General features: G+C 37.4%; 1 protein-coding gene across 1 annotated transcript in view; it reads right to left on the bottom strand.

Annotated features, from left to right (window-relative positions):
* Positions 1-23039, bottom strand: part of ANAPC1 (anaphase promoting complex subunit 1) — a 110893-nt gene that overhangs the window by 28207 nt on the left and 59647 nt on the right. The window contains exons 26-34 of the mRNA XM_006876451.1: positions 22318-22436; positions 17166-17437; positions 13610-13844; positions 11153-11244; positions 8049-8183; positions 7802-7884; positions 6828-6906; positions 5553-5627; positions 283-359 (exon numbers count right to left, since the gene is read on the bottom strand). Coding sequence (XP_006876513.1) covers positions 283-359; positions 5553-5627; positions 6828-6906; positions 7802-7884; positions 8049-8183; positions 11153-11244; positions 13610-13844; positions 17166-17437; positions 22318-22436 — 1167 coding nt within the window. The remainder of the gene's footprint in view (positions 1-282; positions 360-5552; positions 5628-6827; positions 6907-7801; positions 7885-8048; positions 8184-11152; positions 11245-13609; positions 13845-17165; positions 17438-22317; positions 22437-23039) is intronic.

Here is a 23039-nt window from a genome sequence, read left to right as displayed (position 1 = left end):
GTAATCAGAAAATAAAAAAACAAAGAATGATACATGTACAAGTTAATGAGTCTTCAACATTGTCTCTTGAGGACAAGAGCTCTCTATACTTCAGAGAGAGCTAAAAAATAAAATTAAGAAAAAAACAAAGAACGCTGTGAACACGAGATAAATAATGGTTAGAAAAATTTGAGAATTCAAAATAATTCAAATCAAGGATAATATATCACTCCTAAACAGTATATTTCAAGTTATTTGACGATGCTAGTATAGTTAATTTAAATTATATATTGCATTACTTACGACAAAGTTTCCAAATTCAAATCCTCAGAGCAAGGTAATTCAATTTCACTGAGAGAGATACTATTTTCTCTGATAATCTGCCAAGAAAGCAAGCATACTAGGATATTAATGTTTACATTATAAATACTTAATACTGCTTATCGTGCCCATATTTACATAAAATAAGCACTGCAAACCATTACAAAGGTCTATATTTTAATCATAACCAAACTGTTAGTCTGATGGGCCATATATAAACAATAACTAAAAACACTGAACAAATATAAAATGGAGCACTTAAGTAGGATCTGTATTACTGAAAGGGCAATGCTTCACACTAATCAATTAAAATACAAGGTAATGCCTACATCTGGGGGAGAAAGAGGCTGTGAAGAGGGGGTAAATTACACTCAGAGAGAATACTAATCAAAGACTATACTTCTTATTCATGAGGTGTTTTACCACTGAGCCTACCTATCTACCAGAGAGAACATTTGTCATTAGGTTAATTTTCCCCAGCTTAAACTAAATCTGCAACAATTATTTAGAAAGACACTTGTTCCCTTTTAATAGAGTACAATGAACACCTTATTAAAAATCCTAATACACAGATTATCTGGCTTGAACCAAGAAAGGATCTGATACTTTTCTCTTAAAAAGAGGAAGAGCTATATTATGTTCCAAGCATATAAATTTAAGTACACAGAACAAAAGTGTAAAGCAGATTTATTCTTCCAATTCTTTTTAGAAGAGTATACAGGAAAGTAACATTTCATATGCTTTATTTAAGAAACCAATAAATATTACGAAGCTGCTTATGATAGTCTTATGCATCGAGTATCATCAAATAAAAACTTGTCTTTTTTTTTTTTTTATAATCTTAATGAGGTAAACAGTTATGTTGACAGTGAAGTATAGGTTGATAATCACATCTCCTATCCCCCAGATTTTATTTATTTTGAATGCCATTTACTTAGAAATCAAGTGACAATCTATAGAACAGATATAACTACAAACTGTAACTTGTGTGTGTGTGTGTGTGTGTGTATATATATATAGTTGTTGTTGTGCAGTGCCGTCGAGTCAGTGCCGACCCATAACGACCCTGCATAGGGTTTCCGAGGAGCAGCTGGTGAGCTCAAACCACCAATCTTGCAGTTCAAACAGCTTTACAGTCTGGCGCATTAACCCACAATGCCATACCAGGACTCCACATATACATATGTTGTTGTTGTGCAGTGCCATCGAGTCTGTTCCGACTCATAGTGACCCTGTATAGGGTTTCCAAGGCGCAGCTCGTGAGCTTGAAATGTCAACCTTGCAGTTCAAACGGCTTTACGGCTTTGCAGTCTGGCAGATTAATCCACAGCGCCACATCAGGATAGTCTGGCTATAAAATTCACATACACTGAAGTGTTTATCTACATCACCATATGAGAATGAAATACTTCTATTTTGACAGCAAGCATATATAAGCTCCCTTCTATATTTAAAAGACCATGTGCCTTGAAACTTGAAGGCCTGGGATCATATATCAACAAGACTACTTAATGTGGCAAACTTCCTGACAGATAACGGCTTCCTGATCTTTAAATTCAAGATAATAAAAGTTCCTACTTTACAAAACTCTGTAAAGATTATATGAGTTAATGTACTCAAAGTTCTTAAAACCATTGCTTAGAACATAGCAAGCCATTTGTAGTGATTGTGAACTATTTAAAATCATGACTAGGAATCTGAGCTTTAAGTATCTGTGAGGGAAAATAAAACACTTTTGAATTTGATCCATGTCATCTTTTTCTGTGCTCTTCTAAAATTAAAGGCAGTTGAGGCAGGCAGGAAATGAGTAAGAAAAGATCACCAAACTCCCTTTATATAGGGTCCAACACACAAATCTCAAGATCTGAAGCCGTAACAGCTGGACTTTGAAGTCTTGGACGCAGTTCAAAGACTACAGCCTTCAATATGGATTACACCGCAACATAAAGAAAATCTTCACAGCTAGATCAATAAGCAACATCATGATAAACATCAGTTCTCATGGATTTCATTTTACTTGGAGCCACAAAAAAAGGTCACAGAAGCAGCAGTCAAGAAATCAAACAACATATTGCATTGGGCAAATCTCATGTATAAGACATCTTTATAGTGTTAAAGAGCAAAGATGTCACTTTGAGGACTAAGGTTGGGCCTGACTCAAACCATGGTATTTTCAGTCACCTCATATGCATGCGAAAGCTACACAATGAAAAAGGCAAACTGAAGAATTAAAGCCTTTGAATTATGACATTGGTAAAGAATACTGAGTATTTTACCAAAAGAATGAACAAATCTATTTTGGAAAAAGTACAGCCAGGATGCTTCTTAGAAGAGAGGATGGTGAGACTTCATCTCGCGTACTTTGAATGTACTATCAGGAGAGATCAGCCCTTGGAGAAGGACATCACAAATTAGAGGGTCAGTGAAATAGAGGAAGACCCCCAACAATACGAACAGCCACTGTGGCTGCAACAATGGGCTCAAGTATAGCAACCATTTCTAAGATGGTGCAGAACTGGGTAGGGTTTCATTCTACTCTCTACAGGATCAACTCAATGGCACCTAACAACGGCAGCAAGGTGTCAGTTTTATCCCACCTCTTATTAGGTAGGTGGTGTTGGACAAGTATGTCTTCTTTCAATTTCATAGTAATGTACTATGCACTGATGTACTATGTGCAAGTTGCTAAGAAAGAGTGAAATATGGAAAAGACATAGTAGCTGGCCTTGAGGAGTTCCTAGTCTAATGATGCACAGACATATAGGTAATAAAAAAACACTAAGTCATTCCCACCTATGCACAAGGGGTAATACTTGAAACACAAACAGCATATCACTATAATTTCAAAAATAAAAAGTTGCAAAGCTTTTTAAGAAGAAGTGCTGTAGACTGTAGTTGTGTTTTATATAAACCTTAAGCTCACACAAACAAGCAGCTCACAGAGACCTTTCCAATCTTCCTGTTGACTCCAGGTTGCTCCCTATACCTGGATCTGCTACAGACTCAATGAAAGGGCAAGTGGAACTGAAGAAAAGGGAAGGGGACTGGCAACATCAGTAAGCAGAACAGTAACTTATTATATATACAAAGGGGCTTCAAAAAGTTTGTGTGGATAAATGGAATTAAAAGACAACAGATTTTTTCCATGAACCTTTTGAAACCCTCTTGTATGTTCTATTTGTGGTATCCCTACTGTAATAAGAACCGAATTTTAAATTATTAAGTCTGAAAAAAAAGAGTTATAAAGTCAGAGATAACTTTATATGGAAAGTTCAAGGACCATATTTTTACAAGTGTTAAAAGGAGAATGCTCTCTTATGTGAAGCATCACTTCCCATTTTGGAATAGAATTGTGCACATATATAATTTCACTTAATAAACTATATTTAGTAAACGTAGAAATTTTCACAAGTTAAAGTTTGAGGGCAGTCTACAGCATTGAATCTAACACAGTAACTGACATTTACTAAGGATCAATAAATACTTACTGGATGAAAATTTGGAAGAAAACGTGTAATTTCATCTTACAATTTTATCATAAAGGGCACATTAAAAAAACCTGACATCTCTGATGTCAGAATGTGACAGACATTAAAGTATTCGTGACAAATGAGAGTCAATTAAAACTCAACTCTTCCTCATCTGTTTCATGCCACTAACAAACAAAGCAGAAGTAAACCGACAGTACAGTTGAGCGCATTAACCCAAAGAGCCACACTAAGAGTCCCATGGGTAGTATTGTTGTTGTCGTTAAGTACTGTCGAGTCTTTTCTGACCCAAAGTAACCTTGTATAGGGTTTCGGAGGAGCAGCTGGTGAGCTCGAACTGCCAACGTCACAGTTCAAACCGACTATGCAGTCCAGCACATTAACCCACAGCACCACACCAGGTCTCCAGCATACAACTGTAAAAAGAAAGTTTTTTTGTCTTCAAAAGATACCATAATCATCTACATTTCTTAAACCAAAAACAAATTCAAACCCATTCCCATGGGGTTATGACTGATAGTGACTCTACAGGACAGCGTAGAATTGCCTCGATAGGATAAGCACTGGACTACTAACTGCAAAGCTGTAAGTTCAAGCCTACCAGCTGCTCCTCAAAAACCCTAACCACCAGGGTCGCTGTCAGTCAGAACCAACTGGACGACACCAAACTCCACCATCTTCACAGGAGTAGACTGCCACATCTTTCTTCCATGGAGCAGTTGATGGGTTCCAACTGCCCGACCTTTTAATTAAAAGCTGAGCCACCCAGGTTCCTTCAATATTCTCTACATTAAAAAAATATTTTACAGGTATGGTGTAGTGAATTATTTAATGTCTCCATGATTGCCATCAATGTTTTTGTCCTGATGGGTCTGGCTAAAAGAAGGTGGTAGAAGATGCTGAGAGGATTATCTGATTCAGTTGTAAGTGATTAACACAACTAGTAGTGACTGTAAACATTTGCAATGCTAACGCATATAAAATGAGGCATCTCAGACAAAGGGACATGGGAGTTCGCTACCATCAAAGAGGAAGAGCCAGGAGTGGAGTGCACCCTTTGCAGCCCGAGATCCCAGTGTACTAAACCTCCTAGACCCAGAGACAGAATCCTATGACACAAGAGCAGCAGCAGAAGAGCAGCAGCAGGAGAACCAAGATCCAGAGCACGAGATAAATCGGCAGGCTTCCCAGTCCACAGCGCAAGTAAAGCTGAGTGACTGCGCAGTAGGCTTGCTAGTGTACCGGAGCTATGGCTGCAGGCCTCCAGGCTGAGGCTTGTGGTGGAGTGGTGTGTCATGTGAGCACAGAGGGAGAGGCCTGCCTGTGGGCATGGCTGAAGAGAAGCTGTCCTGACTAGAACAACTATGCCCTGAGCATTTTCTGACCCTGAATTGTAACCTGTTAACTTCCCTAATAAACCCTGTAACTGAGAATGATGTCTTGAGTTCTGTGTGGCCTTTGCAATGAATTATAAACCCAGGAGAGATGCAGAAAATATTGTTGGAGGGCTCACTGGTGTCTTTTTTTTTTTGGCAATAGCATTTTGGAAAATCCCACCAAAAATCCTAATTGTATGCTTAGAGTCCTAGCGTGGTGCTGTAGTATAATCACTCAATCACAAAGTTGGTTTGAACCACAAGATCAGATATTCAAACTCACCAGCCACTTCTCAGAAATCCCACACAGGGTCACTATGAGTCAGAACTGACTCAATGGCACTTAAGAACAACATTAAAGAAAGAGTGATATTTACTGTGTACTTACTTGAGGAACATTGCTGTCAACCCACTTGGAATTTGGTAAAATATCATCCCACAAAATTAGGCATCGAGCAAGTGTCTTTAAAATGCAAAACAAATAAAATTAATTAGAGCAGGCAACGTTTACAGACTTTGTAACAATAATATTAAATAGAACCATTTAAAAACCAGTTCCCAAGTGATGTCAATTGATATCAACCCAACTCATTAAAAAAAAAAGATTTAAATTTTAACACAGAAAAACTAAAACTGATCATCATTAAAGTTTGGAGAAGTAAACGATGATATCTTCAACAATATCACAATTTAAAAATAAAAGTTTACACTGAAGGAAAAAAGTAGAAAAGGGCGAATGGCAGAAAATTTTTAAGCAAATATGTCATATTCCTAATGTCACTAATTATACCAACAGTAAATGTTCACCCAAACTATATGGAATGATGACATAAAACAGAATTTACATAAGAGAATATATAATCAGTCAACCAATAAAAAGAGTCACTCATCTTTAGCAGCAATAAAAAAAGTATAAAACAAAGCAGTAATGAAGTCCCAGTCACTTGTTGCTTGTTAAGAAGTTTTGAATAATTAATAATGTGAGAAGCTGAAATGTCACTACTCTTTGAGCATTACATATCAGTGCGGCTGGGATTCTTCAAAATTGATCATTTCAAAAGAACATGGCCACACTGCTCAAACTGGAAACAACCTAAATGTCTATCAACAGACAATTGGATACACAAAATGTCTATACACACAAGGGAATATTACTCGGTCACAACAAATAATGAAGTGCTAAATATACCACAACATGGGTGGATTGTGAAAACATTATGCTGAGTTACAAATGGCCAAATATATATATATATAGCATGAAACTAAATGTACCGAGACTGAAGTTTACTAGTGATTACCAACAGGGGAGAGAGAAATGAGTCTTTTTTAGGGGACAATGAGTTTTGGTTAATGGCGGTGGGATAATTTAGAAATAGTTACACAACATAATGAATGTAATTATGTTAATGAATTGTACAAACATAAAAAATGTTGAACTGGTAAATGTTTTGTTACATATATGCTTATCACAATAAAGCAGACAAAACCCCGGCAATTAGATATACGAAGAGGCTTCAAAAGTTAGTGGGGAAATGGAATGAAAACGTATTTCACAGAATAATAGTAAAAGTGTCTCTATAAAAACATTGATAGTTGCAAACTAAATATGACAATCACAAATAGACTTAAGTTAAACAAAATAAAAAATTATAAGGTACCTTACCCTAAGCAAGAGAAATTCTGGTTTCACAAAGTCCAGTAAATACATGGTGTCAGGAGCTCGAAGCCAATCTGCAATGGATCTGTTGACATATGGGATCACTAAGTATTATTACCGAGTAATAGGCAAGATCATCTAGAAGTTCCAAACACAGGTCAAAATTTTCTCCCCACTCCAACCCCTGCTATATTTCTTTCTACAGCACTTGACACTAACATTTTATCTACCTACCAACCTGCTCTTACTATAATGTGAGTTCCACAAAGGCAGGAATTTCTGTTTCCTTGTATTCACTAAACTACCCTCAGTGGCATTATATACAATCATTCAAATAATGGACCAATAAATACTTGTTTTTAACCACTTTACTAAATTTGCATATATTCACTTTTTTCTTAGCAAAGCAATGAAAACATTGAGAAAATTCTTTAATCTTAAAACATTTTAACTTAAAAGAAAACATTTTTTAAATTAAAAAATTTAAGACATGGTAAAATGTCCCTTACCCAATTTGCCATTCTATGCAAAATGTAAAGAGATAAATGCCACAGATCTAACTTCAAGTGTGAGTACCAACTCTGGAGGTTGGGACGGTAGAAAGTAGGGTCAGTAAGAAAACTCTTGAACTAAGTCAAAACCATTTTTAGAAATGAGAATCAAGAACAGAATAATGCTAAGTATTTCTGGCTAGATCAGTGCTCGAACAATATGCAAGGTGAATGAAGTGGAACTCAGATGTTGTTTGCATTTCAGTGATACCAACTAAAGAAACAGAAATGAATAGAAACTGGCAATGATACTGTCAAATATTAAAAAAACAAAATGTATTACTTCTAGATGAAATCTGCGTATGTTACAGAATTTGAGAGAATGAAAATGGTTTACATAGTAAAGGGAAGTAAACACATCAGATCATTTTACTATTGAAATCAGAAAACATGCCATATCTCTGTGGGGAAGATTGGGAATGCAAATACCTGTTATTGGTTTTTAAGTAGATCATAGCCAATGCTAGAGTGGCACCTGGACAAGTCACATCCACGTTTATGGTATCTCCTTCCTACCAAAAGAAAAGCTTATTCAGGGAAAGAGTTCTGAATTATAACATTCTTCTGAATATGAGTTTATGTCTCAAATTAACATATTTACAAATGTCAGTATAAAACTACATTCAAATAAACTTCTTAGTTTCCAGATTTTGATTCATTTCTAAGTTGAACTTACTTTGATTTGGTAACTTGGGGACTTATGCTTCTCCCTGTGCATCCCTGCTTGAAAGCGCCTGTGACCTCCAACCATGTACTGATACAGCTGCTCTGGCACATTGAGATCGGACATACCTATCAAATTACTGCCATGCTTGAAAATAAAATAACACATCTGTTAAAGGAAATCTTATGCAAAACAGTTCCTTATCACATACCCCAAAATTTGAGGAATGAACTAATTTCAAAACAAGGTTATTCAGTTTCTTTCAATTAAAATAGCTATTTTCTCATAACTTAATACTCAAACTATTAACGACAATTCAGATAAAAATTATAATATATGTATGTTCAAGTTAATACTTTCATAAAACTCACAAAAGCTTCCATAGTTAGTTCACCGTATTTATCAATAAAGGAGCAGTTTTTATGTAAATGAAGCATGAACATCTGCATCCTTGCATTAGCGAGCCTGTGAACTCTCCCTGCATTGATACTGGATGCTGACTCTGCACCAGACATCATGCTGTGTGCTTGTCAAATACCTACTAACAAAAACCCAGGTTACACAGAAGGATCTGAAGCAAAGAGGGGTTATGTTATCTTGCCTTGAGATTATACAGCTTAGTAAGTGGCAGGTTGTAGACAAAACAAGGCACCTAGGCTCCACAGTCTGCACAGCTACTAAACTGTTAGATCATAATGTCTAATGTCCTTATTTTATAGACAAGGAAGCCACAGTTCTTAATGGTTAAATTACTTGACTTATTAATCAAGTTCAGCCCCAATTATCAGTATGATGCTTTTCCACGCTATCATCTACCTCTTTGGTTCATATGCCAAATATAGAGATCAAAAATCCTAACAGATGTTCAAATACAGGGTGAATTTTCAGAATGTATACAAGAAAACCCCCAATGCATTACAGCTATGCAACTAAGCTTCACTATAACATGATTTTGGTAGTTCTTCAAGAGATTTGTATATGCTAAGTGATGAAGTTAATTAATGAAATTTCTTGGTAATTTTGTACTATGTTTCTTGGATAGGGTTAAAGACAGTCCAACTAGATACTGCATTCTGTCACAAAGAGATGCTGCTGAGGGACACAAAGTGAACACCAGGCAGCAGAAGGTTATGTTTCTTCTCTAGGACTAGTGTAGACTTTCTGAGGCCCTCCACCATGCACTATTTGCTGGTGCGGCGCTGTAGAGCAAGCACTGGAAGCTAATCACAAGGCTGGTGATTCAAACCCACCAGCCACTCCTCAGAAACTCTATACAAGGTGACTATGACTCAAAACCAACTCGACTATGAGATGGAACTGATTCAATGGCACCTAACAACAACAACAACTTCGTTTCTTGGAGTCCTGGTGTGGTGCTATAGGATAAGCACTGGATTGCTTACCACAAAGTTGGCAGTTCAAATCCACCAGCCACTCCTCAAAGACCCTATGATGCAGGATTGCTGTTGAGTCATAATGGACTAGAAGGTACTTAACAACAGCTTCATTTCTTAAGTTGTTGTTCTAAAGTGCTGCCAAGTCAGTACCAACTCACAGCAATCCTGTATAGGGTTTCTGAGGAATGGCTGGTAGGTTTGAACCACTGACTTTGTGGTTAGCAGTCCAGTGCTGATCCTACAGTGCCACACATTATTCTTATTAATATTCTATTTACTTCTTCCTCTGATGTCTTGAGCTCTTTCCCAAGAATTTCATGTCCTCCATTCATTCATAAACACACTTCAGTCGGGGAGAAAGAAATCTTAAAGCCCCACTCTCCACAACAATGTCTCGCCTTTCCCAAATCTGGCATTTTGAAAAATTTTCATGAAAAGTAATTGGGAATTAGTTTAAATTAAAATAAAACAGAGCCTGGAGCAGCTAGAAGAACAGAAGGTACTTCTTAAAAGATCAACAGGGAAAACACAAAACAATTAACGGCAGTCCAACTGATTACTACAAGAACAAGCAAGTTGCTCACCCAGGAGACATCAAGGTAAGTGGTCGGGTCCCCTCAGGGCAAACCCCCTTCCAAGACTAAATCTCAATGGGAATACACGAGTATACATACACTCTGATTGGTGACCACGTTTGTCACCTGTAAGGGGAAGTGAGGGAAAAACCGCAATGAAGCTGCGAACTAAGCCCTACAACATTCAAGAGACTCCTGTGAACGCGGGTGGAGACCTTGTTGGCCAGCTGTGTGACAAGACCTGGGGACTCTTGGACCCAGAGACAGTGACATAGCCATGGAGGACTAGTGTGGAAAGTGGAGCGTCCAGCTAATAATAAGAAAGGGCATATGCACAAGAACACCCACACTTGTAGATAATACCCACTTGACCTGGCTTCAATGACTGGATGATCAGAGCTCAACTAGAAGAAAAAAGAAGAGGGAGAAGAAAGAGTAATCTGATACAATTCGATGAACTTGACCTACACTTATGGATGCAGTAGCTCAAAAGAGGGAACAAACCTTTATAGCGAGGATCATTCCCACCACCTCCATACACAGAGTAGACAGGGATGGGCAACTTGGACATTGGCTACCCAAAATAGGTGAACGACAAAGGCAAGAAGTGACTGGCTTACAAACTTTCAAGAGGGAGCCTAGATCCAGAGGGCGTGGAGGAAGGTAGACTCTCCACTGAGTAGTATCCAATCTGTCTGGGCAGGGCTGATGAAAGGAGATGGGGATAGGTCTCTTGTGGTACAACAGTGAATAATTGCTATCAAGACTGACTGTGAAGGTTGGAAATGTAAAGGTAGACATTTTGTAGCAAAAGGAGGGGAGTGATTGACTTTGCAGTCCAGGAGCGGAGGGCCCTGGGACCATCAAGGGAGAGGGGCTGTGTGCTGACGACCAGGGGGCAGGCTTGCAGGGTATACCCTTTGGTGGGTTGATGATGCATGGAGGGAACTGTAACCATTGTAATGAAATAATATACAATAGGATGAATGTAAAGCTAATGTTCTCCCATATAAACTATCACACAATTCACAATAAAACATTAAAAAAAAAAGACAGAGTGATATTCAAAGTAAAGTTTCAAGGTTCTGTGTCAGCATGCATAAACTGTTGTTAACTGATGCATCTAATGGCAGACTGTGCTTACCCCTAAGCAAACCATGCCCAAGGCCAAGCCAGCAGCTAGAGAGTATGACTCTCTATCAGTGCAGTATTCCATCTCAGGCCCAGGGGGTCGTCCTATAAAAAGGAAAGCATCACAGTTCAAGTTACTCTAAAATCTTAAGTCAAATTTTTTTAAAAGGTTAAATTCCTAGTAAACTGCATAAGAACTCTGTAACTCTTATGTAATTTCCTAGGAGGTTAATTATTAAAACATAATTCCATTATAAAGCTATGGCTGTATCACAAATGGGCCACAACAATTTGGAGACTTTGTTTAGTAGTTTACTATTGAAAGCCCCAAAACAGTTCTTTAAATTTTCCAAAGTGAGCCTCTGTAACTTATGGCTTTAAAACACTGTGAAAACTTGGGTTTTACCAAAAATATTACCAAGAAGTAGGGAAAAGATGTTTTTAATGAGAAGGGTGCTCAATAAAAAATGTCTGAAATTTAATCTCTTCCATTCTGCTTATATTTTCTTCTCTTCAAATTTTTCATTAGATATAGTGAATCATGTGCAAATACTATGTTTTTAAGCATAGTAAATATTACTCTCAATCCATATAATACTACGTCCTTCTATGATAGGATTTCTGCATAATGATCCTAAAAGTTTACTTAGAAGCAAAATTCATACTGCTATAAAGAAAGAAACTATACAAAGAAAATCAGTTTAATGCTTATGCATAATAGCAAAATAAAATTAGGCAATTTATAGTACATCAACTCAATGATATACTGTACGATATAAATCAACTTTAAAAGCAATTATGATAATGATATATAAAAAGAGCAGAATAAAAACAGCATGTACATTCTATCATCATAAAAGTGAGGATATAAATCAAAGAGGAAATCCTCTATGTACAATATGAAAAATATGTGGTATGGCTGTGAAATTCTGTGGTATCATTTATATAATATTACCAAAGGTAACATAAACTACCTGGAAAATGAATTCACTTTCAGCAATCTATCTTGACTATCTTGTAAACAAATGTTTTTACCAGATACACAAGATTATTATTATGTACAGTTGTAGGAACAGTTTGGTTCTGCGGATAATTTACTTTACCATTATAGCAAGCAACTGACTGGGCCTACAGTGGCAGTACACATCCCACGCCTCATGATGGACCCGGCCACGTAACTGGCTCTTGCCTGGGCTCTTAGCATCAAGTTAGCAAAGGCCTAAAATATATTTCCATTGTTCACTTCTCCCTCTCCTACCTGTCACCAAAGCTCCAGGCCCCAAGATGCGACATGTTGAGCAGAGCCACAGGCACATGGAGCAGAGCAGACAGAGCCAACCCACAGACGTGAGAGCAATGTCAGTGCTGTATGGCTCTGGGATTTAGTGGGCTTTCATGTGCAGCATTCTTGTGACAACAACTAGCTGATACAAACATAATAAAGACTAACATATCTCCATCAATACTCACATATGCTGAAACACATGTAGAAAAAAATCCTGAACAGGTAAGAACAGACTAGGAAATGTATGTATATCAATTGTGAACATACTAGTAAAGCCAGTAACACTTCTAGTATCATAAGACAGATATCCATAGTCTGAGCTCAATTAAAAGCCTAGAAAACATGAAATGATGTGTGTATGAGCCTTATCATTTCCAGTTTTATCACCAATATCGCCATCAGCATGTACAGGAAAAAAGCAGGCGTCAATCCTTCCCATTCTGTTGGACACTGAAGAAACACCATAGTATCTGGGATCAAAATAACCAACTTTGAATTTTAAGTGAAAATCATTTTTAGACAAGCCTGGTAAAGAAATAGCAGCAAAGCAGCATAATCATACGTGATTAAGATCGTGGTGTTGTTGTGTGACATCGATTAGATCCAACTCGTAGCAACCAGATAGCGCACAGGACCGAGCAGAACTGTCCCATGAGGTTTGCTAGATTGTGATCTTTATAGGACCAAATTGCCAGGTCTTTTCTCCTGTGGAGATACTGGGTGGTTATAACTGCCCAGTTAAAAGCCAAGTGTTCAACCAATACACCCCTAAGACTCCTTCTGATAGCCTACCTCTTTAAATGTGATCACTAGCACTCAGCTATTGTTGTTAATGTTTAGTGCAGTCAAGTTGGTTCCTACTCAGAGTGACCACGTATAGAGTTTCTAAGGAGTGGCTAGTCAGTTTGAACCACCAATTTTGCAGTTAGCAGTCTAGTGCTTATTCTACAGCATCAGAACAGGCTGGTCAAATATTCAGATTAATTACCTACACAGCACTATTAGCTCTGGACAACATAATTATATACATAACTTATCAGTTATGTTTTCTTATTAGTACCAAATCATTCTGTGCTTGCAAAAGTTACCATTTTTTCCTTAATTTTTATAATTTCAAGTTCATTTTTACTCTGTTCGAGTAGAAAAATGTACACTTGCAAAGACTCACCACTATTAATGCCATACCTATTTCAGCCAACAGGACTTCTGCAGTATGCCTGTGAGCTGTCCCTTGATACACAAGACCAATGCCAACTACTGCAGCCACCTGGACATTGTGCGGGACATCAAGTTCCGTGGATGTTGGGGGTAGGAGAGCAGGAATGTGAATGCTAAGAAGCCGAGTAATAGACATATCCATGGTGCCAAGTTTAGCAGCAGAAACACCCAGCAGAAGTCCAATGCTCGTCATTTCATGGCCCTACAACAGAAGACAGAATGAAACAATACAGTCACTGCCAAATAAATCCATAGTTTTCAATGAAGTACAGTCTGCCACTTCCAGTAAATACTTTCATGTGACAGACAGAACGAGAAGCACAATGGTTAACTAAACAGGCACAGTCCTTGTTATCATGAGCTAGTGCCTTAACACTCGCTGCCCCCGAGTCGACTCCAACTCACACTGACCCCTATGTAGGCTTTCTGAGGCTGCAAAGCATTATGGGAGTAGACAGCCTCACCTCTCTCAGGAGAGGCTGATGTGTTTGAACTACAGACCTTACTGTTAGCAGTCCAGTCCTTATCTTTAGCGCCCTAATAGGGGGGGAAATGTTCAATGAAAGATATGAAAACAAATCTATGACTAAAAAGTAACATAATAATAATTAAAGTAATATAATCTGTACACTATTATTCACTGCAGCATTACTCACACAATAGCCAAAGGCAGAAATAATCTAATGTCCACTGACAGATGAATGGATAAACAAAATGCAGTATATATCCATACAATGGAATATGTCTTGATCCATATAGAGAGAAATGAAGCTCTGGTGTATGCTACATAATTGAATCTTGAAAATATTAAGCTTAGTGAAATAAGCCCCAACAACAACAAAAAGGCAAATACTTTATGACCACACTTAATATGAATAGACAAATGCACAGAGACAAAAGTCTATCAGTGGTTACTAGCAACTGGGGGTGGAGTGGGGGCAAGAAGTTGGAAGTTATTGCTTAAAAGGTAGAGCATTTTTGTTTGTTATGTGCCATGGAGTTAGTTCCGACTCAGAGCGACCCTGTATGGGGTTTCCAAGGCTGAAAATCTTTACGGGAGCAGAACGCCTCATATTTCTCCTTCAGAACAGCTGATAGTTTCAAACTGTTGTCCCTGAGGTTTGCAGCCCGATTTGTTACCACTACGCTATCAGAGCTTCTTAGGGTGCTGGAAAATACTTTGAAACAGACAGCGAATGACTGTGCAACACATTGAATGCAATTATTAATGAGTTGGATACTTAAAAATGGCTAAAATGGCAAATGAGTATATTTTCCCACAATCATTTTTTTAAGCAGTGTAATAAAAAAGTACAAACTATTATGAAAGACTTTTAAATGAGCTTAATTTAGATTATGGAGTCCTGATGTGGCACTGTGGGTTAATGCGCCAGACTGCAAAGCCGTTTGAACTGCAAGGTTGGCGGTTCAAGCTCACCAGCTACTCCTTGGAAACCCTATACAGAATGAAACAATACAGTCACTGCCTGTCGCTATGGGTCAGGATCGACTTGGCAGTACTTAGCAACAAAAGCAATTTAGATTATAAGGGGCTAGAGATGGCTAGGAAAGGAAATCTCAAGAGAAGTGGAATTTATCATAGAATCTGAAAGATGAATACGAACTAGCCAAAAACAAAAGAGCAAAAGGAGGAAACTCAAGGTCAGGTGGTGAGAGAGAACAACATGGATATGGATCTGAGGTGAGCCAGAAATAAATCCTCATATTTACTGATAATTATCAACCAGGGTGTCTAGACAATTGGAAGGGAAAAGAACAGTCTTCAACAAATGGTGAGTGGATAACTAGATACTCACATGCAAAAGAATGAATTTGACCCCTCCATCACATCATAAACAAAATCTAACTCTAAATAGATCACAGAGACCAATTTAAGAGCCAAAATTACACTCTTAGAAGAAAACACAGGCATTTATCTTCATGAACTTGGGTTTGACAAGGATTTCTTAGATATGAAACCAAAAGCCCAAGCAACATAAAAGATAAAATGGATTTCATCAGAATTAAAAACTTTTATGCCTCAAAAATAAGGAAAGTGAAAAAACAATCCAGAGAATGCGAGACAAGTTTTGTATACACATGTTAAGTGACCAGTATCCAGGGCACATTAAGCACTCTTATGACTTAACAAAAAAAGACAACCCAATTAAAAAAACAGGCAAAGAATATGTATAAATATTGCTCTTAAGAAGATACACAAGTAGCCTATAAACACATGAAAAGATGCTCAAAATCAGTCATTAGGGAAATGAAAATCAAAGCCATCATGACATACCACTTTATACCCACTAGAATTACCAGGGAGTCACTGGGTGGCAGAAACAGCCAAGAAGTGGATGACTATAGCAGAAAGGTTGACGGTTTGTACCCATCAGAGGCATGACCGGCGACCGGTCTCAGTTCTACTCTGACACATACAGGGCTCACCAGGAGTCAATCCCAAGTCAGCAACTAGCAACAGGATGACAATAATGAAAACGACAGATAGTAACAAGTGTTGGCAATGATGTGGAGAAATTGGAATGCTCATGCATTGTTGGCAGAATTTTAAAACGGTCACTTTGGAAAACAGTTTGATAGTTCCTCAAAACCTTAAGCATTACCGTATATATGAACAGCAATTCCATTCCTAGGTATCTACCCAGGAGAAATGAAACCACATATCCACACAAAGACTAGCAGAGAACACTAATAACAGAATTACTTATAACAGCCAGAAAAAGGAAATAATCCAATGCCCACGTACTTATGAATAGATAAATATGGCACATTTGTACAACAGAAAACTATTTGACAATAGGAAGGAATGAAGTACTGATACATGCTAGAACATAGGTGATTTTTGAAATCATCATTCTAAGTGAAACAAGCCAGTCACAAGAGACCAAACATTATATGATTCATATTATAAAAAAGATCAAGGACAGACAAATCTAGAGAGACAGAAAGTGGTTGCCAGGGGCTAGAGGAAACAAGAAACACGAAGTAACTAATTGCTAATGGATATATAAGGTTCCTTTATGGGGAAATGAAAATTTTCTAAGATCGCATATGGTGATGCATATAAAACTCTTCAATACACTAAAAACCTCTGAGTTGTATACTTTAAATGGGTAAATTGCAGGACATATGAGTTTATATCTCCACAAATCTGATTTAAAAAAAAAAGACCTCACAAAGCGCCAAAATGACTCTGATTTGCCAAGAAGCTAAAACTGCTACTCAACATAGCTGGAACGTGGGAAACAAGTTATGGAGTAAAACAAAGTAAAGATGGAGAAATGAGTACCAGCTGGTAGAATGTACACTAAGGATGATAAATGGTTTTGACCTGAGGCACAACATATTCTGATTTACATTTTAAAAAGATCAGTCTGCTTGCTCTGAGAAGAATGGATTGACTGGTCAAAGAACGAATAAAGAGCAGCAAGTACAGCAGCGAGGGGCTGCTCCGAAAGTCCACATAAAGCACAATGCCAGGAGCTGGGAGCACAGTTCTCACCTTGGTCAAGTAGTCGTGTATGTTAAGAGTGGCCAGCTTGGTGAGGTGTCCATTCAGACCTAGGGCCATGAGAAAGCCGGCATACTCATTGGCTAACTCGGCATGCTTGGGCTTATTGTAAACAATCCAGGCTGAGTCGATCTGGGAGGCCGGGGCTATCTTCAGGCCAGCAGCCACACCATTATGGAAACTGGCCCAGCTTGTCATGTTAGGAGGTACATCGATGTTTCCACTGTTAAGGTCCACTGTTGTGTTCCGAGGAGGGGCTCGCCCTATCCAGCAAACCAAACAAACAAAATTTAACATGGAGAAAATAAAAATTCACAAAACCAAACTGGTAAATTTAGAACTTGAACAACAAAACCCTTAAGCCCATGGTACCTGGAATGGTGTTAAAGCTCTATGAACACTTAAAAACTTTTAAACCTGGGAAGCAAATTTGATGCAAAGCAGAAAAAAACTAATCTTTTGTCATTGTTCATGGTACTTTTTATTAAAACGCATGAGGCTATATATTCTAAGAGTCCTGGTGTGGTGCTGTAGGAAAAGTGCTAGACCACATTGTCAGTTTTGAAGAACAAGGTTGGAGGTCCAACCCCACCAGCCACTCCATGGAAACCCTACAAAGAGTTGCTATGAGTCAGAACTGACTTGATGGCCTGAAGATATCAACTTATGTAGCTGATTAAAATGCCTACTGCTTTGGAATATTAAGTTTCTTCTGTACAATAGGAATTTTCATTAGAAACCAAGATGAAAGTTAACATTGCAGTTAAGCTATGTGAATACAAATCCTAAGAGATTAGTTACAGCAATGTGAATTTCAAATATGCCTTCTGTATTTTTACTTACAAGAAATATCTGTACCTTAGGGAAAATGGCATCCTATAATGGAGACAAGGACCTTTATAAATCTGCTCTAACTACATATATCTAATTGCATGCTACTATAAAAAAGTCAGACTGTATTTAGAAATAACATCCCCTTAGAGATTTCAAATGACCAGTGAACCAAAAAGAGAACACGCACTAAATTTAGTTTCAGAGAATGTATTTAAGAGCAATGTAAATAAAATGTTTATGATGCCATATTCTCTTTCAATTCCTTTTTTTATCTATAGTGTAACACAAAAAATATTGAATCCTTTTTTACATTTTGAATATTCCATTGAAAAATCATTGGTAAATATTTTAATAAATATTCTAATTATTGTACAAAGTTATTCAGTTCACAAAAGGCTTGAAAATATAGCTTTAAAGGAGTTTTAAAATATATGAACATCAATTTTACATAAATGTATGATGTCTTCGTAGTATGTATACACACACATCCACCACTCGCCTGTCAGTTTGTTGTATTGTGGTGGCTTGTGTGTTGCTGTGATTCTGAGGGCTATGTTACTGGTATTTGAAATACCAGCATGGTCACCCATGGTGGGCAGGTTTCAGTGGAGCTTCCAGATGACGACAGTCTCAGAAGACATACACACATATACTCATAACACATGCATAAAGGACACACAAGCACAAAATACAAAGTATTCATCTTTATCATTTGCTGTGTGTACAGCAGTCAACAAATCAAGTGATGCATTGCTTTAGGGAAATCTGCTGCACAAGACCTCTTTAAAGTGTAAAAGAGATCAGTTTGAGGACTAAGATGCACCTGACTCAAGTGATGGTATTTTCAATTGCCTTGTATGAATGGAAAAGTTGGAAAATGAGTAAGGAAGACTTTGGCCCTTTGTTGGATCAGTTGGCTTTGTGTGGATGGGTTAATTTCTGGATTCTCAATTCTGTTCCATTGATCTATGTATCTTTCATTGTACCCATAGCAGGCTGTTTTGACCACTGCAGTCATTCAGAAAATTTTGAAATTAAGGATTGAGAGGCCTCCAACTTTGTTCTTCTTCTTAAGCATTGCTTTGCTTATCCTGGGTCTCCTTCCTTCCAATATAAAGTTTGCAATTGTTTTGGACATCTCTCTAAAGAATGTTGTTGGAATCTGGATTGGCATTGCATTATATGTGTAGATTCCTTTGGGTGGTATTGACATTTTCAGAATGTTAAGTCTTCCTGTCCAGGAGCATGGTATATTCTTCCATTTTTGTAAGTCTCTTTTGGTTTCTTATTATTGTTGTTATGTGCTGTGGAGTCGATTCTGACTCACAGCGACCTGTACAGAATTTCTGAGGCTGAAAATCTTTACGGGAGCAGAAAGCCTCATCTTTCTTGCACGGAGCAGCTAGTAGTTTCGAACTGCTGACTTTGTGGTTCACAGCCTAATTCGTAACCACTACACTTAGAGAGCTCCTTGTTATAAACTTTAAATCATGCAAAGTTAACTATTTAAGTTATAAAAAAAGATAATGATTGACATATTTATCAAAGGCACACAATAACAAGCAATACTGCTCAGAATTAATACATTTTAATGTTTCCAATTTTGCATAGGATTCTTTTCTTTTTCTACCCAGTTTTTTTTATACAAAAAAATTCAAAACAGTTGAAAGAATATGAACCCTTGTACACCATACCATTACTAAGATGCAACAATTGCTAATATTTTGCCAGAGGCGCTTGATCTCTAGGAGAGAAAACAACTTAAATATTGAAAGCAACTTTGCTTGCTGTGCCCCTCACTGTACTTCTAACTCTACAAAAGAGGTATGATAATGAAAACAGTAATGTAGTCTTTACTCAGCTGATTTCATTTATTTCTTACATGCTGCTCAAAGTACAAGCTCTTTACCAAACAGAACAGGGCTCTTGATTTGAAAAGTTAAGCAGCTTAAAATATTGTGGAATTATGCTTGTATACATCAGATCGTATATAATATTGTATACATGATATACTTATTTTATTCACAGTTTTACATATAAAATTAGATACAATATACTTAAATCAGTGTAACATGGATGTTGTTCTTGTTAGGTGCTGTCAAGTCAGTTCCAGTTTATAGTAACCGTATGTACAAGAGAACACAACACTGATGGGTACACATTATAAAATCCACTATGATCAAAAGTACTGGGAAATGTGCTTGCTTATATCTGGCAAAAAAAACTCAGAACTCACTAGAGAAAGGCAACTTGGCAACATGTTAGATTAAAATTCTGAAGCTGTTCTCATTAGCATAAACCTCAATCCTAAATAAACAGTGTTAATGTTGTTGTTGTTGTTGTTAGGTGCCATCGAGTTGGTACCAGCTCATAGAGACCCTATGCACAGCAGATCCTGGGCCAACCTCACTATCATTGACACGCTTGAGCCCATTGATGCTGCCGGTTGGTCAATCCATCTCGATGGGGTCTTCGTCTTTTTCTCTAACCCTCCACCTTACCAAACATAATATCCTTCTCCAGAGACTGATCCCTCCTGACATTATGTAAGAAGTATGAGACACGAAGTTTTGCCATTCTGGCCTCCAAGGCGTACTCTGGCTGCACTTCTTCCAACACAGATCTGTTGGTTTATTTGGCAGCCCATGGCACTTTCAATATTCTTCTCCAACACCATAACTCAAAAGCATAAATTCTTCTACAGTCTTCCTTATTCACTGTCCAGCTTTAGCATGCATATGAGGTTACTGAAAATACCATGGCTTGGGACAAACGCACCTTAGTTGTCAAACTGACATCTATGCTCTTCAACACTTTAAAAAGGTCTTGTGCAGCAGATGTGCCTAATGCAATATGTCATTTGATTTAATAAGCCCCCACAAAAATGATAATTTCAAACAATACCAATTTGTCTATGCAAAAACAGCATGTACACTGAATGAAATACTGACTCCAACAAAAATGAAGTTATTAAAGGAGCTGACAAATCTCTACAGTAAGGATCATTCCTACCCCCTTGGTACACAGGGTCAACAGGGATGGGGAACTTAGAGATTGGCTACCCAAAATGGGGAGACTACAAAAGCAAGAAGTGACTGGCTTACAAGCTTCCAATAGGGAAACTAGCTCCAGAGGATACAGGGAAAGGTAGACTCTCCACTGAATTGTTTCCAACCTGTCTGGATGGGGTTGATAAAAGGTGAGGGGGAAAAGACTCCTATGGTTCAATAGGGAATGACTGCTATCAGGTCTAACAGTGAGTGTTAGAAAGTGAAATGTAAATGTTTGGTAACAAAAGGAGGGGAGTGGCCGATTTTGGAGTCCAGGGGCAGAGATCCCTGGAACCATCAAGGGAGAAAAGCAAAGTGCAAGACCCTGTCCCTGGAGGCAGTGACGCTTGGGGTAGAGGCAGAGACAATGACGTGGACAGAAGGAACAGCTGGGGACTCTGGACTCAGGAAGTGAGAGGGGCTGTGGGCTGGCTACCGGGGCCAGACGTGTGGGGTGTACCTTTTGGTTGTTTGGTGATGCATGCAGGGGACTGTGAGCATTGCAATAAACAAAATACGAAAGGATGAATATAAAGATAATGTTCACCCACATAAACTGACATAATTTAATTCACAGTAAAAACTTAAAAAAAAAGTTATTATTAGAAATACATACAAAACAGATTTATATATACACATATATGTTTATACATATATACATATGCAAGAAACAGAAGGATACTTGCTATACAGTAAGTTTTTAAAACTTTATAAAACATTTAAATTTCATGATAACTGAGCAGATATAAAACTGTAACTATTAGAAAAAAAGTGGGAAACATGTACACCAAGAAGTTAACTGTGGTAAACTATGAAGGAGGACTACTATAATTAATCATTTTTCTCTCTTTATGTTTAATGCGTTTTCTTGTATTTGTATGCGTTTTCTTGTATTTGTATCATGATCAGACATTCATAATAAGACAGAAAAAGACATTTTAAAACTAAATGTCTTTATATACTATACTTCAAGATTATCTCAAGTTAAATAATCTCCATCATCAATATTATCTTTCTGAACTTCAACAAGTAGTTTTTTATATCTTGAAATGGTCTCATTCGAAACAAAAATAGTAATGGTTACATTCTATTTCATTCAATGGGTAGTGTGATTTAATATTTGAGCTTCAATAACTACTAAATTAGCTATTAACAACATTCTAAACCGCTGGGAAAAGAAGCAGCATTTCTTTTAATAAGTCAAAAGTACATTTCTGCTAGAAATGTACATTTCTCACTGAGTCCAGAATTTAACATACCAGTCAGATTCAATTTAGGAATAGGCAAGGGTTCTGTTGGAACTGGATGGTAAGAAAACAAAGTAAACATTCCTCTTCCTACTGGGAGAGCCATAGTTCGCTGACACAACTGGAGCAATCTGTAAATAAAAATCAACATGTGAAAAATTTAAAAGCAAAATAAATAGGAGCACAATCTGTAATCAAACATATAGCATCTTAAAAGAATAAAAAGAAGTTTTAGAAGCAGGAACATTTTATAACTAGAAAACACTTAAAACAACTTATATGTGAAAACACAGAAATTTTTCTTCAGAGGCTAACAAAGGTAATACTTTCTAAAGAGTGACCACTCCCTAACCGTATACACAGATTACTCCTTCTCTGTTCAAATGAAATGAAAAACTTTGCTGTTCTAAGCTTGTTTGGGACCAACTGTCCTATTTAAATTTGGGATCCAGCAAATAAAAGGCCAGAAAGCAGCAAATCTTAGTTTTTATTTCAGTGTAAGTATTACAGATAATCCAATTCAGCCCTGTAGAAGTAACAAAATTATAATCATGATAACACTAATACTGTATGCACTTAGTCTTAAGATACCACTGATTAAACGACACAGGGTTAATGTGCTTGGCTGCTAACCGAAAGGTTGACACCTTGGAGCGGCGCTGTGGAAGAAAAGGGTGGTAAACTACTTCCAAAACTATCAGACATTGAAAACCCTCAGGAGAACAGTTCTACTC

This window comes from Chrysochloris asiatica, unplaced genomic scaffold, assembly GCF_000296735.1.
Source record: "Chrysochloris asiatica unplaced genomic scaffold, ChrAsi1.0 scaffold00380, whole genome shotgun sequence".
Classification (NCBI taxonomy): domain Eukaryota; kingdom Metazoa; phylum Chordata; class Mammalia; order Afrosoricida; family Chrysochloridae; genus Chrysochloris; species Chrysochloris asiatica.
The sequence above is the reverse complement of the archived record's forward strand: the minus strand, read 5'-3'. Positions and strand labels throughout refer to the sequence as shown.